The sequence below is a fragment of the Crocuta crocuta genome, unplaced genomic scaffold (genome assembly GCF_008692635.1).
Source record: "Crocuta crocuta isolate KB4526 unplaced genomic scaffold, BGI_CrCroc_1.0 scaffold369, whole genome shotgun sequence".
Classification (NCBI taxonomy): domain Eukaryota; kingdom Metazoa; phylum Chordata; class Mammalia; order Carnivora; family Hyaenidae; genus Crocuta; species Crocuta crocuta.
Genome location: NW_027529441.1, coordinates 4,733,247 through 4,752,339, shown reverse-complemented (window position 1 = coordinate 4,752,339; position 19,093 = coordinate 4,733,247). Strand labels below are relative to the sequence as shown.

At 44.6% G+C, this 19,093-nt stretch overlaps 1 protein-coding gene across 1 annotated transcript; it reads right to left on the bottom strand.

Annotated features, from left to right (window-relative positions):
* Nucleotides 1–4,299: 4,299 nt before the first annotated feature.
* Nucleotides 4,300–10,299, bottom strand: ADAMTS1 (ADAM metallopeptidase with thrombospondin type 1 motif 1). Its single transcript, XM_077760199.1, has 9 exons — nt 10,158–10,299; nt 9,469–9,842; nt 9,014–9,146; nt 8,453–8,620; nt 7,523–7,809; nt 7,105–7,291; nt 6,839–7,014; nt 5,757–5,932; nt 4,300–5,595 (listed from the first exon to the last, which is right to left on the bottom strand). Exons 1-9 carry the CDS (start codon nt 10,297–10,299, stop codon nt 4,896–4,898), a joined length of 2,343 nt encoding a protein of 780 aa, XP_077616325.1. The 3' UTR covers nt 4,300–4,895.
* Between the last annotated feature and the right edge of the window lie 8,794 nt (nt 10,300–19,093).

The window sequence follows — 19,093 nt, the reverse complement described above, 5'->3', positions numbered from 1 at the left end:
AGACCCCCCCCCCCCCCCCCCCCCCCCCAAAAAAAAAACAGAATAAAAGAAACAAAAAAGTTGGACTCATCCATGATGGGGTATTTTGTTGTTGTTTTTCAGTTTCACATCTATATCCATCTGCAAACCTCAAAGTCTTAAACTGCAGAATTTGATGTCTTTTTCTCATCTCCATTATCATTTAGCTTATCATCGTTCATCACGGTCATTGCAATAATCTATCTATATGATTCCTCTCTGGTCTCCTTCCATGTTAAAATGTTAAGTCAAACCATGCCTCTCCTCTGCTCAGTTTCATAACTCCCTCCCTTTCAGTTTAAGCCAAAATCCAAGCATACTTCCTACCCCCTGGGGAACTTGTTCTCTGCCTCCCACCAATCTCCCCACTTCCCCTTTGCCCATAATTCCAGCCACACTGGTCCTCTTACTGCTCCTTACAAGAAGCTAAGCTTGCTCTCACCTGTGGTGGCCACCTCTCTATCGTATAATCTCATCCCTCTGACAATGGTCTCCTCACCTCTCTCTGATTTCCTCCAAAATATCTCCTTATTGAAAAAGCTTTCCTAGATCAGTCAACATAAAATTATACTCCAGCTCTTTCCTATCCCAACAAGTAAATGGTTTATACTTTCTCTTGAGCGTAGTAGAACATAAAATGATAGAAACCCAAAAGAAAGAGAAACTGCCTTAGCTAAAAAAAATATATATGCAAAAATAGAAACAAATAATTGCATAGTAATTATAGACACTTACCCTTAAGGAATCTGATTATTTGGAGGCCCGTGTTAGGAAAGGTTCAGGCTTCTGAATTATGGAGACAAGAGCACACTGAACAAACAAATACCACATTAGGAACTTCTAAGACCCAGACCAAATGGAGACAAGTAGAGTGAGTGGACATTGTGTGTAAGTCTGTGTTCTTATGGGACTTGCCATGTTAGTATATTTTATTCTAACGTTGCTCTTAAGAGAAAATATAAAGCTTCATTAGCTGGGAAGACTTGATGAACCAAAGCATCTTCCATATTTTCCTGGTCCCATTTCTGCCCATGCCATATGAACTCATTCATGTCACAGACGTCTGTGTATGGCAAACAGACCACACTTCTATACTGAGGTATCTTTGGTCAATTTCCTTGTCAGGTCTAGCACCACCAACCCCTACATTCATAATTTTTTAAATTTCTTTTGGAAAACCAAAGAGATTAGCAAATTGTGTTGTGTATTCTTCTTCAGTCATATTAAGATCTATAGCCCTCTTCTAGAAGACAAATTAAACAAAGAGCAAAAGTTGGAAACGATTTTTTGCCAATGTTTAAGTGAAAGCTCTAATCCAAATGTTGTGCTTGCATGGTGGTTATTGAAATGCTAGAGAAAGAAAGTGTCTGTTGAATGCTCTGAAAATTAAGTGTTTGGCTTAGTATTCAGCATCATGCCAGTTCATTATTTATATCTGCAACATGAGTGAGCACAAAATTTCCTCCTCTTAAGCATGTGCCTGGTCAAGCTCAGAGAACTAGATGCATGTTTTATTTTTATTTATTTTTATTTTTTTAAATGTTTTATTTATTTCTAGGAGAGAGAGAGAGAGACAGCATGAGCAGGGGAGGGTCAGAGAGAGAGGGAGTCACAGACTGAAACAGACTCCAGGCTCTGAGCTGGCAGTCAGCACAGAGCCTAGGCTCTGAGCTGGCAGTCAGCACAGAGCCTGACGCAGGGCCCGAACCTACGAACCTCGAGATCATGACCTAAGCAAAAGTCGGACGCTTAACCGACTAAGCCACCCAGGCGCCTCATAGATGCATGTTTTAAACTAAACTCTCTTTGCTGCCCAAATGGAGTATCTTACACTGCTCCATATATTGATAAAAAGAAAATCTTACCAACAGAGAGCTGAAAAAAAATAATGTAGCAACTTAGAAAGTTGTTTGGCATTACCTTGGACTGAGAATAAAGAGAATGCTGCAGTCTTTTGGCTGTTTTTATCTTCGTGTCCTGANTTTTTTTTTTTTTTTTTAATAGAGAGAGAGAGAGAGCAAAAGAGCAGAGGAGAAGGGCAGGGGAGGGAGAGGGCGAGGGAGAGGGCGAGGGAGAGAGAGAGAGAGAGAGAAATCTTAAGCAGACTTCATGCTCAGTGAGGAGCCCAACGTGGGGCTCAATCCCACAACCTTAAGATTGACTTGAGCCCAAATCAAGAGTTGGACACTCAACCTACTCCACCACTCGGGCACCCCAATGCAAGCTTTAAAAACAAAAACAAAAATAAAAAAAANAAGATATAAACATGACTTCTTTATATTATAGATTATTATTTTAGGTATATTTATCATATTTTTCAAATAGCTATATAGGAATTGAGGGTAAGGGCATTCCTCATGTGTGTGCAATCCTCCAAGTCACTTACTCTGGGGATTTGTGCCCCAGCAATCAAGGCAGGTAAATCATGATGGTAGTTGGTGCAAAGAGCATGTGAGGCCAATGAATTGCATGGCCAAATTCTATGTTTAATTGAGTTCTATGGGACCAGGGCTGGTTTCCAGGGTAAGAAGACTTGACTTTCACCTTTCAGTTCAATGGCCAGTAGATAGGAAAAAGCTAGACCAGAGAAACATGACTCTCCCTTCCCCTGCCCTACTCTCGGACCTATACACCTGGATCCTGAGAATCTTATATTCGGTTTGCTCAGCGGAAGAAAGAGCAGAGTGAATCTGAGGGCAAATGAGAAATTATCATCTGAATCTGAAATTAGCATGTTATATAGAACTACTTGAGGAAACTAAGGAAGGTGAAAAAAAAGGATGAAAATGCGATCTTGGAATTGTCTGTGGTTAACCACATAATCTAAGTCTGGTAGTAAATAAGCCATTTCCTGAGAGAAATGTAGTTACTTTGGAAGCAGTTTCAACTCTTAAAGTCACTGATGTGCCATTTAGTATTTAAACGTCAGTGATTTACAAAAGGCCACCCAGAGTGGCCTGCATGTTCCAAGGTGTCTCCAGAACACCTCATGCATTCCTGAAGAGCAAGTGGAACATTTGGAGGGTTTGGCTCACCACGCGTGTCTAGCCCAAATGTAATTTCTGAAGCAAGATTTTCTACTCAGTAGCTTGCTTTTACAGATTTTACTCACGTGGTATAATCGGAGAGATACAAATTCATAATGCATTTAGAACCCCACCTTGTCTCATTTATGTTACATACCGGAGGCTGGGAAACTGCCCAGAGAACAAATTTGGCCCAGTTTTTGTAAATAAACTTTTATTAGCGCACCACCATGCCCATTCGCTTATGTATGGTTTATGGCTGCCTTCCTACTACAACAGCTCAGGTAAGTAGTTGTGACAGACATAATCTCGCTCCTCACAGAAAACATTTGCTAACCATCTGTGTATGTTCTTGCATTAGTAACAAAACCTATCAACCACTGAAGCTCTGAGAGGTTTCTTTCTTTTTTTTTTTTGTAGCAATCACATACACTGAGGGGATATCAGGTACACTTCATCAGGATGAAATCTTATTTCTACAGAACTTATTTTGTGTCTCTGATTTCCTTACCAGGAACTAATTCTCATTAAAAAAAAAAAAAAAGACACACACATTCAAAAAGTGTTCTTTTATTATTTCTAGTAACATATATCGTATAAATACTCTATTTTTATATGCCCTTTTACAAAAGCGATATAACTTAAAAGTCTTATCATTAGAAAGAAATGTATAAAAATAAATATGTTATTATAAGCATTTATCACAAACTATAGTCCTTCTTAGAAGGAACACACAAATACTTATAAAGTACATAGAATTTATAGTAACATATTTTACTATATACATATGGGGAAAAAAAAGTCCTATTCTCTTTCATAGTAGAAGAGCTGAACAGACATTCACCAGGATATGACTGTTGGGCCAGCTGCTGGGGATGGACCCGCTACCCCTCAGTAGCCTCCCTACTGTGAGACAAGTTGGTCTCCATGTTCCCAAACACTGGGGATCCCATTCTACACACCCCATTCTTACACTGGCATTACATCCCTTCGTGTGTGATCACCCGGTCCTTCTTGAGACATGAACTGTTTTTTTGTTTGTTTGTTTGTTTTTTGTTTTTGTTTTTTTTAACAGCCACATTCTGAAAGCAGGCTTACATAAGGAGGAAAGAAAGGAGGAGGTTTGAGCTCATCTTGTCTCCTCTGGCTTTTACTAGCATCTGATTCATTGCTGCCTTTTTTTTTTTNGCCGTGTAATTGTTTGTCAAAACGACATCATGAATAGAGACGCAATGATGGCACAGGAGAGTAAAGATGGTGTTCATTGGAGTCGCTTGATGTTGCTAAGCTTTTCTCTCATGGTGGACAACCTTGCATTCTTAACTCTCAGTAGGAAAGATGGCGGAAACGTTCTCAGAAACGGTAGCAGCCAAAATCAATCAGTGCTGGTTGAAGATGCTATTGTAACTCCTTTCTCCCTCCATTGTTTGTGAGGTAAAGTAAGCCCTGTCTGTGACTAAAAGTCTCCTCTCTCTCCCGCTTTTCATTTCCCAACCCCCATGACACAAAGTATTGAATCAGTACCACAGAACAGGGATTGTATAATCCTTAAACTAATTTTGATGACTGTTTCTGTTTGTTTTTTTAAACTTGTCATAGTTGTAACAAAAGGAATAATAATAATGCCCTGGGGCTTTATCATGCTATATCACTGCTCAGAGATTAATAACCCTCATTAACTACCCTATCAGATTCGTAACTGGCAGGATATTCTGCCGATCTAACTCCTTTTCTACCTACCTCTACACTCCCAACTCATTGACACTGGCAAGGTACACCAGATCCCTCCAGCCTTCTTGATGTCAGTGCATCAGCCCTTCCACACACCTCCTCCCCTCAAGCTTTCCCTGCCTAACTGCATTCTGCCATCGTACAAAAATCTATGTAATGCTTAGGTTTCTTTAAAGGATCACAGAACTCAGGAGACAATACCCCCCCGTCATGGGACAGACATTGCAAGGTTCTCTTTTTGTAACCCTTCCCGCAAGTCTTGGAACATAGCGACCAATCCCCTAGCTGCCAGCTGGGGCAAGGCACGTCTGCGCACGGTCTGGTGCTGGCTGGCTTCACCTCCTTGGCACACTCCGAGGCGGGCTGCCCATTAATATCTCGGCACTCCACCAATCTCCGCTGCCAACCCAGTCCACATGACTTGGAACACTCGCCCCACTCTTCGATGACCCATTCTGAGAAGGTAGGGATGGCATTGAAAGGCTCCTTCTTCTTCTTCACAAAGTAGGTGTATTTAATCTTCGGGCGAAGGGCATTGCCCACTGTGAGGACTTGGATGGTTATGGGCTCTTTGAGAGGGCTGAAGCTGCGGATTCTTTCCAACGCGGCTGAGGAACCGCTGTACCTCAAGACCGTACCTTTGTAGGTAATGTCTTGCTCTAAAGTGGACAGAGTGAAGTCGCCGTTCAGGATATATGTGCCATCGGCAGCTTTGATGGCAAGATAGCTGCCGTTATTTCTGGACCCCCTGTGATTCCGTTGTTTCACCTCAATGTTTGTGGCCCCAGCAGGAATCGTGACGATGTCATGATATCCAGGTCTGCCGGCAAGAAAGAAACAGACATGAAAATCTCTCAGTCACTGGCTACTTAGAATACTCAGCTTGAAAACATGCTAATCGTTCGGAAGGTAGGTTCTCCCAGACCTTACAGTTACCTCTAAAGAACAAGATCTTTGGGGGTGGGATGTTCTAAAACTCACTTTGCACTAGTAACTGATCCTGACGTTTTCTTGCACGTAGATCCATTTCCTCCACAGATACCACATTTATCAAACTTCTTTTTGGAGTCTATAATACGATCACAGCCAGCTTTGACACACTGTCCTTGCACGCAGACCGAAGTGGAATCGGGGCTACATGGGGTGCCGTCAACCACCTGAAGAAGGAAGAACATGTATCTGGTGTCACACATTAGTCAACTTGGGAAAGACACAAGGCTCTGATGAGTAGGAAAGTTTTTCTCCTTAACACAATGTCTGCTTTCCTGACCATCGTAGTTATAATAGCACTCTACACATGTCACACACTACCCTTCTTGGTGGCTTTTTCCCTACAGTAGATATAGGTGACTCAGTATACTATACATTTTGATGCTTTGTTTATTGACCTATCTCAGATTTAAGGTCAAGGAAAGTAGAGCTTGTCAATTTGTATACTGCCGTACACTCAGTGCCTAGCATAATTCCGGCCAATCGCAGATTCTGAGTAAGTCAGTTGTTGGATGTTGAATCTCCAACTTGGGGATATTTTCATAGCCTCCAGTGATAATGGCATGTGATAATCGTTTTTTTCAATCTCAGGACCAGTTTGAGCCTCTCAGCAAAACAGCAAAATGATGCTTCTACTAGATCAATAGATGTTCTCCAACACAAGTGTTATCAATGTCAGACTTCCTTTTAATAAGTCCATTCGCATACGTTACTGCTAATCACCAGTGACAAGCACTTTGGTCCATGCCTATGCTATTTTCCAGAACCACTGATTGGCTGCCATGCTAATCCATTTATCTGACCAAAAAGAGCTTTTCTCTGCCTATCAGAGTAATAAGAAGCAATGATAAGAATCCTAAGTGCCAGATTCAAGCTTCATTCATAACTGAAAACAACAACGCTGCACTCAAAAGAAGGCGGTTGGTCACCAACGTGTCTAGAATAAAAGGAGATCGGATTTAAAATCGAACACGTTGATATATGAATCAATAAAACCACATCCCGGACTGCATGAGAAGGTTGCAGTTCAGGCCTTCGCTTCTTAGGCAAAAAGCATGAATAAAAGCAACTACCTTGGGCTGCAAAACGAAGAAGAAGCCGATGCCTTTGGCTTGACAGATGAGCTTGCATCTGTCTTTGGGCGAGACTCCAGCGTACTTGGGCGTCCACTCCACCGCGGGCCCGCTCCCTAAAGAAACCTTGGAAAACTCATTGTGTGCCTCACATTGTTCCTCTCGGAAGGTTTTTCCTAGAAAGAAAATGACATAATGATGTCATCAGTTTTCAACCCTCACCTGCTTGCTTGTGGGCACATCGCTTGCGTCCCCTTTCTACTCACCGTTGTTGTCTGGGCAGTCTTCGATGTTACATGACCTGTAGCGCATGCGCTTGCCTTCACAGTACTTCCCTCCATTTTTGGGGACCGGGTTGTCACATTCCCTCACTGTGTACTGAACTCCGCCGCCACAGGTTCTCGAACAGTCTCCCCAGGGTCCCCACGGCCCCCAGCTTCCGTGAATAGGGGTCTACAGGGGAACACAGATGATCAGCATTAGAACTTTTTACAGAAATCTTGTTAGAGAACAAACGAGAAAAGTAAGACACAAAGAATCAGCTGTAAACATAATCTATCTTGTGTCCCCCACCAAAGGACAGACAGGGGTGTTTATCGTGGTGTCAGACGTTTGGGCATCTGTCCGTTCCTTCCAGTCCCGAATTCTGAAGGAGTACGCGTGTGTTGTGACAGAAAAACTCACATGCAAATGCATCTCGTCCGTCTTGTTCACACACTTGCCGTCCAGACACCATTTCCCTTCTCCGCAGCTGGTGCCGTCTGCCCAAGGGAAGTGCTTGGTCTGGCACACCAGCAAGCCCCCAGACATGCCCGTGCACCACAGGGTCGCGCACGTGCTGTCTGCGTCTGCGCAGTGTTTGGACTCTTCCCCAAAGGTAAACTGGCACTGCCGGTCGGCATCATACAGGGTCCCCGGGAGATCGGAGGGGAGCTGGAGGGGGCTCTGGGGCTTGTCCAGCAAACATTCCCCTGCAACGGAAATGCCAACCAACATTAAAGAACAGTAAATGAAAACATACGGAAGGCAGATCCGTTTCAGAAAATAGTTACCCTAAGAGAGCAGATATAGCAGAGTGACTTGAAAACTAGAGCTTCTGGGGAAAATGCCAGAGAGATTTAACTAATTTCTAAGATATTGTCCTCCACGGGGTATTTCTGCAGTAACAGGGACAGGAAATGACTGTTCTGCTAAAAAACTCAAATTAGTGCACTTTTAGGAGCTACTCAGCCAGAAGAACTATTGTTTATTGGGAATTAAGATCTGAAAATGTAGGCTTTTGGGCTGCCTGGGTGGCTCATCTGGTTAAGCATCTGACTTGGCTCAGGTCAGGATCTCACAGTTCGTGAGTTCGAGCCCTACATCGGGCTCTGTGCTGAGAGCTCAGAGCCTGGAGCCTGCTTCAGATTCTGTGTCTCCCTCTTCTCCCTCTGCACCCCTCATGCTCTCTCTCTCTCTCTCAAAAATAAGTAAACGTTACAAAAAAAAAAATGTATGCTCTTGACAATGTAAGTGATTTAGAAGGAGAACTAAAAAGAACAAAAAAGAAAGAACTGGTTGAACTAGATGTGGAAGGCTGGATAACATCTAGAAAGAGCAGCTGAAGCATCTTACCATGACCATTATCCAGGAATGACGTAATCATATAGGCACTGCAGTGAGACCAAGGCTGGTTGTAGTTCAACTTGGGAAGCACTGACGCCATCATGTGGGAATTGTGGTCAACACCGTTAAGGCTGGCACATTGCTTTGTATCGTCGTGTGGCATGTTAAACACGTGGCCTAAGAAGCAATGCAAAACCCCCATCAAAATACAGGTCGTTTGAATCCCTCCCCCCCAATCAGGGATTCACTTGTGTCAAAGTGATTAATTCTAGAAGAAGAAATGTACTTTCGAAACAATCTAGTTTGGATCTGATGTGTCTATTTCTTATAAGGTGCACACAATTACGTCAATTCCCAAATGTCCAGATTTCGTACTATCTTATTTTGAAATCTATTAAGGCTGGCCATGTTCACCATGGTAGGGAAAATATTTCCTGCAGTCTCTAGAAAATTTTGGCACCTAAAAGGGCAATATAATCTGTTGACTCTCCCTCTTAAATTAGCCTATGTTTGATCAGCTTGAATTCATGAAGGGGACTGAAGTTCACGCCCACCCTGAAATGGACTTACCTAGTTCATGAGCCGTGGTGAAGGCAGCTTGCAAGCCATCATCTTCTATGACCGAGCAGCTTCTGGTGGGATCACATATAGTTCCAACATCAGCCATCCCAAGGGTGTCACATGTCTTGGCCCCGCACAGGTCCTAAAAAGAAGCAAACGCAGGTCCTTATTCATAGGGACAAGAGAGCATGATCCTTGGGACCTCATTGGCAACAGGTATCTTCACATTTGTACTGAGGCATTTCCCTTCACTGTCACTGAGTTGTTCAAATCTGGGGACTGCTTTAGGGGACTTTTATTAAGATTTTCTCTAATGCTGTTCAAACAGGACCGTGGGGCTTGAGCTATTAAGATTATGGAAGCTGTAGGTAAAACTGACCATGTCAGCCAATTAAAAATAGGTTACAGTCAACAACGTTGACCTCCCCGGAGGACCCTCATGACCCGCAGGGTCTTCCTCTCACCTGTCTGGTGAAAAGAATGGCGGTGTCATAGTGCTCCCCGTGCCGGTCACTGGGCTGATTGTGCTGTTTCTGCCAGTTACAGAAGTTTCGCAGAGTGAGGGCGGCATTGGATGTCACTTCGGGCCCCTTCTGCTCCTCATAGATGACCAGGATCTTCACAACCACCAGGTTCACAGAGTTGCGGATGCTGGGGTGTTTGTACAGCCGGGCCGCCAACGAGAACAAGGTGAGAAGGTAGTGCTTGAGCCCACTGCCGTGGAACTCGGCCATGGACTGGTCGGCCACCAGCATGGTTTCCACGTAGCGGTGGCTGGACACAAATCGCTTCTTTCTTACGCTCCCGGTGCCTGTGAAGAAACAAAGAGATAGGTTTGCTCACAGGCATTCAGGCCAAGAAGAGCTACCTTCCCAGAGTATATGCGGAAAGCCTAAGCGGTCAAAGCAAACATAATAAAAATACACCTGGGACAATAACAAAAATATTTGCAGCTCTTCTCACTGCAGATGTTATATTTAAAGCTTTCTCCTTTATTTATTTTCTCTCTTTTTTTTCTCTGTNTGCTACGGCCGCGTGCACATCGTCCTAGGCGGCTGTAGTAAAAACTTGGAGCGAAGGCATCAGGCAGGGCCCCTGAGTCACTCTTTCACAGGCCGGGACCCAAATCCTGAATGGGAGCGTCGGACTCCACGTGGAAGGCCCGGGAACTCGGCCAAGGGGCCGGGCCCAACTGCGCGGCTCCGCTGTCTCATTCCAGGGGCCCCGGGGGCGCTCTGCTCTGGCCAACCCGGGCACGACAACCACCCACTCTGCCCAGCAGCCTGTCGCCCCATTCCCACTGCCCCGGGGAGGGGGGGGGGGGCGCCTGAACGTTTAGAAAAGAGCCTTCTGACTCCTGACGGAACACCAGACCCCAGGGAAGTCCTCGACGGGACGCTGACCACGTAACTGCTTCAAGGGGCAGATGTCCAGGGGGGAAAGAACATTGAAAACAAGTCACGTGGGAGAGTTCAGGAAGAAAAAAGGCACCGTGACAGAATGAGGAGACAGCAAGCACCACACATAACTGAAGGGTCAGGGTGAAGCGTAGCAGGAAGGATCGGCAGTGACTCACACGCAAAAGTGCAAGAGAGCAGAATTTTGGCCGCGAGAGGGAGCGCAAACTGGGAGGNCCAGCGGGACGGAGCGCCCAGCGCAGCGGCCCAGGCGTGCGGGTTGCGCACTGCTAGATCACCGTCGCTCCTCCGCCCTCCTGCGCGCGCAGGGCGCGCGCACAGGCAGCGGTTACAAAACTCAAAGCCAAGTTGCCATCCGATCAAAGAACACACGCACGGTCGTTACACATAAAGTAACAGGATGGAAATAAGTCCCCCCCACACACGGACACTTGACTAACGTGGAAGGAGTTGGGTTATCAACCCTTCCCTTCCCGGACGAAACGCTTCGCCTTAGTCAGGAGAAACTCGCTGATTTGCCCGCCCTCTCTGGACCATTCAAGGTTCGGGCCGACAGGCTTCTGTTCTAGAAGGGTTCGATTAGGTCACCAACCCAAACCTNCGCCGGCTTCGCGTTCCCCATGTCGCCGCCTCCCGTGCGCCTTCGGAACCCCGCGAGGACCGCTCGCTGCACCCGAGTCGCGGGAGGCGCCGCGCGCCCCGGTGGACAGAGAGAGGGGGCTATTGTTCGGGTCGGGAGCGCGGAGCCTTGCGGGCTTCGCTCTGGGTTGTTACAGTTACTATTATTCTTTGAAAAGTGAGCGCAGGGCGGGCGGCGGACGGGACTCCCGGGGTCGCCGGGGAGGAGGCGCTGCAGTTCTGCGGGCGCGCGNGCACCGCGCAGCAGCGGCTGGCGGGGAGGCTGCTGCAGGGACCAGAAGTTCCCTGGGAAGCCTCCGGGGCAGGGGGCAACGGGCCACGCGAGGATCGGTGCCTGGAGCCCCTCTTCGGTCTCCGCCTTGGCCGCGGGGCTGTTGGCTCTGCGCACGACTCGGTCCTCTCGGCCCTACTATGCGCCCTGGCTTTGCAGTGGCCCCTGACTTGGAGCCGCTCTCCAGCGAGTGCAAGAACCAGGCAACCCGGGTTGCCCTTTTATAGTCTCCACCTCCTCTCCCTCCCTCCCGTCTTCCCTCTTGGCCGCCTTTCCATCCCGAAGACACCGCCCCCTAAACTCTGTCGGTGCTAAACCGCGCTCAGCGCCGCGGGCCGGGGCGGGGGAGGGGCGGCCTCCGCGCTGGCCGGGCGCCAAGAGCTCGTCAATCTGGGGGCGGAAGACGCAGGAGGGGCGCTGCGGCCAACACTTTGTGCGTCTGGGGCTGCTGCGGAGAGAAGGTGCTCGCTTCCATCGCGCCTTCCCCCTCGCCGGCTTCCCGGACCACCCTCCCCTCTCGCTGCCCTTGTGCGGGAGCGCAGTTCGCGCGCTGGGCTGCAGTTCCCAGAAGGGACGGTGGGGGTGGAGCGCAGAGACCCGTCTCCAAGATTTCCCTGCCCGGGGGGCTGTCACTGTGCCGCCTCCCTTTGCCACCTCCGCCCGCAGCCCATTACTCCCCAGTTTGTACGAGGAGCCAGGACTGCCCTTTCTAGAAAAATACCCCGCCCCACCTCCATCTCCCTGGCCCTCCAGGGCGGGTTATGCAGCTGGTTCTCTCTTCGCCCCAACATTTTTCGGGTAAGCTTGTTTGGGTCAGTGCCTCCCTGGAAAGCATGCCTGGGGTCAGGGGGGGACACTCCCCAAGCTCTAGATTTTACGATGCGTTCTCATTGACCTTTCTCCCCCTCCCCCGCCTCCCAGCCCCCACCGTAGTGCCTCCTCTTTGGGGACCTGGCTCACACTTCCGGAATAGGTGATCTGGAACGCGTTTCAACTCCCTGGGGCCTTGGGGAGAGACTTGCGCTTTCTCTTCTTCATTCCACACATAATCAACTCCCGCCCAGTCTGCCTTCTTTTACCTAATAGCTGCTGCAGAACGTAGGCCACGCTGGCAGAAACGTCAAGGAACCCCACTTTTCTACCCAGTAACCAGCGGGGCCGCTGGGGCTAGAAAGCTAGAAAGTGTGCTGTGGGGAAATTAGGAAGCTGGCTTTCTTCCCTGACCCCTCCCTCCTCTTCCCACCAGGAAGGGAAAAGGCTGCATTCGGGTTCTGAAAGCGAGCAGCGCTCAGCCTTGCCACCTCCTTAGGACCCTAAGGAAAAGCTAAGCCTCTCTTCCATCGATAAAGAGGGAGGGAGGGGCTCAGTGACACAGAGGAAGGAAATGTCTCATAATGCTAACACCGGCGGAAAACCGGGCGACAATGGTGAGAACGGCCGCCTCAGCCCCGGGGCAGACCTCTGTCCACATCGCGCGCGCTCCCACTTCTTTGCCCGGGGTTCTGTCTCGCCGCCCCTGCCCCTCGGGTTTCACCAAGTTTGGTGTCTGCTCCGACCCCACTCTTCCCCAGACCTTCCCAATTTCATTCTGCCCCAGCCAGAAGCGCCCCCCCCAACCCCCCAGTCCTCCAACACACCCCTCTTCCAAACTTTTGCTTTCAGAATTCTTTCCAACTTCCTCTCCTCTCCGAGTTCTAGATTGCCTGCGGGAAAAAAAAACAAACAGACACAAAACCCCCGCGTGCTACTCTTTAGGAAAGATCACATGAGAAAGAATGGCACCCAGAAGCAGAAACGCTTCACTCTTACAGGGTAATAACAAGCCCTGCCCCCACACCCTTAGGGGTGTTTGCACTCTGGAATGTAATGTTCCTTTCCTAAGGTCAGTGTCATAGTTACCTGCTGCATGGTCAACTGGAGAATTGCTTATGTTTTATTAGCAGCTTAAAGTATGTCAATGACCAATTTCCACCCTCACTCTATTCCATTTCTCCTTCAAAGTTAACATAGACCTACACTCATGAGTGGCCTTATTCATTTCTCGGTTGTGTAGCCTAACTTTCTGTTCATCTTGGAACTAAGCAATTCACCTCACTGTTTCTTAGTGTCATTTCTCATTTAACATCCCTACTCCTTGGTTTGGTTTCTAGAGTTTCTTCTCCTTCCCCTTCTCTTTCTTCTTCTCCTACATTCCCGTCCTCTGTTACAGTAGTTTTTAAATGTGTCATCTTTTAATGATTTCAAATCATTTGTTCTTTCATCCTACCTAGAAGAAAGGTAACATATTTGAGACAACATTTGAGGGAAAGTCATTTTACACTTGCAAGATATTGACTATGGAATCAAGAAGCCATGATGGCATAGCCATCAATAAATTTTCAAACCCCTTGTGTAGAGGAGGGTTCTGGAAACAAATGGTGACCAGAAGGTGAGACCTCAAACTGGTTTTGGGATGAAGATTTCAGATACTTGAGGTGGCCCAGGGCTGAAAGTCTTACCAGATCCTTGAGATTCAATGATGATATGGGAAATGTGTCATTTTCTAAAAAAAAAATCATGTAATGCATTCCCAACTTTTAATTCCCCTACATAAAATTTAGCTTTTAAAATATATTTGTGCAAGTTTGGCCTTTGGTTTCATTTTGCCTCCGGTGAGGTTTCTCTTTGGAAGGCTGTTTAATTCAAGGCATACATTTCTAATCTTGAATGGTTTACTTCAAATCCATTACAATTTTTGCAGATTTCATGTTGTATATACAAATAGAGCTGAAAAAACAGAGAGCTAGCGGCAAAAGAATGGCCAGGAACATGGCTTTTTTTTTTTATTCACTGGGTTTCTCTCCAGATTTCTGTTCTTTTGCATAATGACTCCAATCTGTTGTGCACCTGTAGTTCTGGGAAATGATTCTTTTTTAATCGCTTCAACAGAGGCATGGACATAGACGTTGCCAATTACTAAGCTTGAAAAACTCCATCTATGCTCTGGAGAACATTTAATCTACTTACTTTTTTGTTTTTAGAGACCAGAACTCTGTTCAGGCCTTCTTGTTGTTATACAAACATGTACATATAACATATAAGCGTATTTATAAACAAAACTGTGAATTGATAAAAATACTTTACTATAGAAACAAGACCAAAGGAATCAGATTTGTACATGGCACTAGTGAAAGTGACATGTGATATTGGATCCTTGTACGTAAGCTTTGCACCGCCACTCATAAAATGTTTGCTCCTTGATTTGAACATGCACCCAACGCTCACATACCAGATTCACCTTTACTGTATTTCTGGTTTTGTTCTTTTAGGGTACACATGCGTTTATAGAAACATAAATATTGATACACATAAAAATATTTTTGCAATAAGTTTGACCTTTTAAAAGCATTCGTGTCCTCTAGTAACAGAGAAAAGAAAAAGTTTCATGCATTTTAAAGTAAGAGAAATACACAAGTATTAATTTTATGTCTACTTTATACATTTGCATGTATTTCACTTATTTGTGTACTCCAGACACAATACTCAATTCATAATTTTCAAGAAGTTTATACCAAATTAAGTATTCAACAAGTAGCCATGAAATGAAGGAATCCGGTAAAATACATGAGCTGTTATCATTGTTTTAGTGGAAACGTTGTCTACGAAACAGTTAATGTACATAGTTCATAAACATGCAATGCTATTCATATTTTCATACCACAGGATTTACCAAGTAGGAAAGGAAAGATGTTTACCCTTAGTGCTTTTGGGGGCATATATGGTCTAAGATAATGTTAGACAAATGGATATTTTAGTTGATCATAAATGAGAAAATAGATAGAAAACATCTATTTTTAGCCCGTTATATACAAAGAAATACAACTGTTGAAAACAGAAAAATTACTGTAACTTGCATTTGGGCTTAAAATAGCTATGACCTCAAAGCCATGCATTTGCAAGAACTGAAAAGAGTGTGCTCTGTCTAATCCACTCCCCTTGTTTGGCAGATGTGGAACTTTGCCTCAGAGAGGTTAAGTGACTTGCCTTAAATTGTAGCCAACTGAGGACTTTGAAATAACTCTGGCTCATAATTTTTCATCAAATGCCTTCTGGAATTTTAACTAACTAGTTGCTTTGGTAGGTAAGTGTGCTGTCAGATCTGTGATTGCTGTTGTTTCCAATGATTAAATTTTAATCATTTGAAATAGGAATTTTCTGGCAATAAAACATTTCCACCTTAAAAGATCCCAGCCTTTAGTACTTCATTTTTTGTCCACCAGGTGGCAACGTTCTACAACAAATGATGTTCAGCTATTTTTCTTAATAGTTCAGGGCTGGAACTCGTAGCTTTTACATCTTTCCAATCTTATTTGATAAATTTTTGCCCAATTTTCTCTTACCTTTTGGTATCCTGGAAAATATCTTTTAAATATTGTAACTTTAATTTATATCCTTAAAATAATAATAAATGCTTTAGCCAATGACTTTTTAATCAATGTAGTTCCATCAGCTAAAACCAAAAACCAATTAACCTTTAGAAAACGAAAACTACTTCTGATAAGATAATACCGAAAACTACTTCTGATAAGATAATACCGTAGATAACTTTCATTCATCACATTTGAGGGCTCTTTTTCAATTCAAATGAAAAGAGCACGGACATTGCAATTTACTAAAACAAAAACTCATTCATTCATTAAGCAAATGTTAAGTGCCTAAGTCTGGTCAGTGTGTGTTAGTACTCGACTATCAATACGAAAGTTTAATACTTGCTAAAGTTAAATGCTAAAGTTAACTTGTTTACCTGGTTTAGAGATTTTCTTTGGCAACAAAAAAGAACTTCAAGTGCAATAGTCAAAGAAAATAAGAAAATGTTCTACCACCAGGTGGTGATAAACGATAAAATTTAAAATAACTGAAGCTTGAGTACTTCAAGCAAATGTTTGATGACCCCAAATACAAGTGACTTCCAAATGTCACATGATTTAGAATTGTATTATGAGGATCTTTTATGACTTAAAATAAATTGATATTAACATAATATCTCTAGTTTAGTAAATTCTGGAATTAGAGGCAGACAATTTTAGTCAGCAGGAGGCACTTGAGACCACAGAATAAGAAATTTTAAACTAAACATTTTTCCCCATTCTGCTCACAATCGATTCATTAGCTGACTGAGATAGAAGCTTTTTTGGAAAAGTGTCTATTCATGTCTTCTGCCCATTTCTTCACTGGATTATTTGTCTTCGGGTGTTGAGTTTGGTAAGTTCTTTATAGATTTTGGATACTAACCCTTTATCTGATATGTCATTTGCAAATATCTTTTCCCATTCCATCGGTTGCCTTTTATTTTTGTAGATTATTTCCTTTGCAGTGCAGAAGGTTTTTATCCTGATGAGGTCCTCATAGTTCATTTTTGCCTTTAATTCCCTTGCCTTTGGAGATGTGTCAAGCAAGAAATTGCTGCAGCTGGGGTCGAAGAGGTTGTTGCATGTTTTCTCCTCTAGGGTTTTGATGGTTTTATGTCTCATATTTAGGGCTTTCATCCATTTTGAGTTTATTTTTGTGTATGGTGTAAGAAAGTGGTCTAGTCTCATTCTTCTGCATGTTGATGTCCATTTCTCCCAGCACCATTTGCTAAAGAGACTGTCTTTTTTACACTGGATGCTCTTTACTGCTTTGTCAAAGATTAGTTGGCCGTATATTTGTGGGTGCAATGCTGGGTTTTCTATTCTATTCCATTGGTCTATGTGTCTGTTTTTATGCCTATACCATACTGTCTTGATGATTACAGCTTTGTAGTAGAGGCTAAAGTTGGGGGTTGTGATGCCTCCTGCTTTGGTTTTCTTCTTCAATATTACTTGGGCTATTCGGGGTCTTTTGTGGTTCCATACAAAGTTTAGGATTGATGGCCAACAGACACACGAAAAGATGCTCAACGTCACTCATCATTGGGGAAATACAAACCAGAGCCACAGTGAGATACCAGTTCACACCAGTCAGAGTGGCTAAAATGAACAAATCAGGAAACTACAGATGCTGGCAAGGATGTGGAGAAACGGGAACATTCTTGCACTGTTGGTGGGAATGCAAACTGGTGCAGCCTCTCTAGAAAACTGTGGAGGTTCCTCAAAAAATTAAAAATAGAACTACCCTTCGACCCAGCAATAGCACTACTAGGAATTTACCCAAGGGATACAGGAGTGCTGATTCATAGGGGCACATGTACCCCAATGTTTATAGTAGCACTTTTTGACAATAACCAAGTCATGGAAAGAGCCTAAATGTCCATCAACTGCTGAATGGATAAAGAAGATGTGGTTCATATACACAATGGAATGCTACATGGCAATGAGAAAGAATGAAATCATGCCATTTGCAGCAACGTGGATGGAACTGGAGGGTGTTATGCTGAGTGAAATAAGTGAGTCAGAGAAAGATGGATACCATATGTTTTCACTCATATTTGGATCTTAACAGAAGACATGGAGGGAAGGGAAGGGGAAAAATAGTTACAAACAGAGAGGGAGGGGGGCAAACCATAAGAGATTCTTCAATACAGAGAACAAACTGAGGGTGGATGGGGAGGTGGGGGAGAGGGGAAAGTGGGTGATGGGCATTGAAGAGGGTATCTGTTGGGATGAGCACTGGATGTTCTTTATAAGCCAATTTGACAATAAATTATATTTTTTAAAAGAAGAGAGAGATAGAAGCTTCTTGTTGTTGTTGTCATTGCTTTCCCTAACTACAGCTATTTAAGCTGAGGCTAGAAATCAGTTGTCCAGATATTTTGGAAGTGATTTTTGCCAACTGATGGTTTCTAAGCTTCCTTCCTACAAGAAAGATTTATGGATTTACAATGCTCCTTTGTATTTTATTGATAACCAGTGACTGGATTATGACGTTCTGTGGTTTATTGGCAATTCACTAGGGCAGTTAGAATGAGTAGCTCAGAATTACTGACACTTGAGTATCTTCAAAGTCCTAGAATTGCTGGCTACCTCCCATTTTCCTGGCCCTCATTCTGGGTGCTCAACTCTGGTAATTGCTGCACTGAACACTTTTGGGCAGATGCAACCTGGCTGCATCCTAAGTCTCACATGCTGTCTCACCTGGGGCCCATCCAACTTGCAAAATGATGGTCCTGTAGTGCAGCTGGGAAGCTCAGTGGGGTTAATAGTCACGCGGTTGCCCTTGACCAGGAAAGGAGCCAGTGAGAAATGGGTCTTTGTCATGAGCACACCATGAAAGCACACATACAAGTTACATCTTTCCAGTGTCAGCTCTGTGCAGTCAGATAGCAAGGTTAATATAACGATAAAGCAGTTTCCGGATTCTGAACTCAATGACCTTTCACCATCTGTTTAACTACTTACAGGTCACACAAAGAAAGCGCAAGACACGTCACACACAAACAAGATACAACAGGGGTTAGGAAGTTAATAAACCAAACACGAGGTCCGTTTGTGGATGCACAGTCGAGTCAAGGTCTCCGTCGTCTGGTCCTGGTCAGCTCTCGGCACTTACTGCTAGTTACATTCAAGCGGCAGAGGCTCCCTGTTCTGTCCAGAGATCTGGCAGAACCTTTGGTGGCAGCTGCCTTTTTGAAATGTTCAGACATGGAGGAGTCAGTGTCTGGAGACTCTGACAGTTGGCTGCAGAAATCCTCCCTTTTTAAAGGGATTTAATCCATCTTGGGCCATTGTAGCCCTCCTCTGCCTCTGCTGGTTATCAGGTCTTGAGTGTGTTCTCCGCTGCTGGCCTCAGCAACGTCTGGGCTTG

Bases quoted from the DNA above. Each gene is read 5' to 3' on its own strand.
- ADAMTS1 (XM_077760199.1), bottom strand. From the start codon at position 10,299: ATGGGGCGACAGGCTGCTGGGCAGAGTGGGTGGTTGTCGTGCCCGGGT. The intron at 9,147-9,468 runs GTGAGAGGAAGA...GCTTCTTTTTAG, and splicing joins CCATTCTTTTCACCAGACAG to GACCTGTGCGGGGCCAAGAC. The intron at 8,621-9,013 runs GTAAGTCCATTT...ATTGCTTCTTAG, and splicing joins CACCACGGCTCATGAACTAG to GCCACGTGTTTAACATGCCA.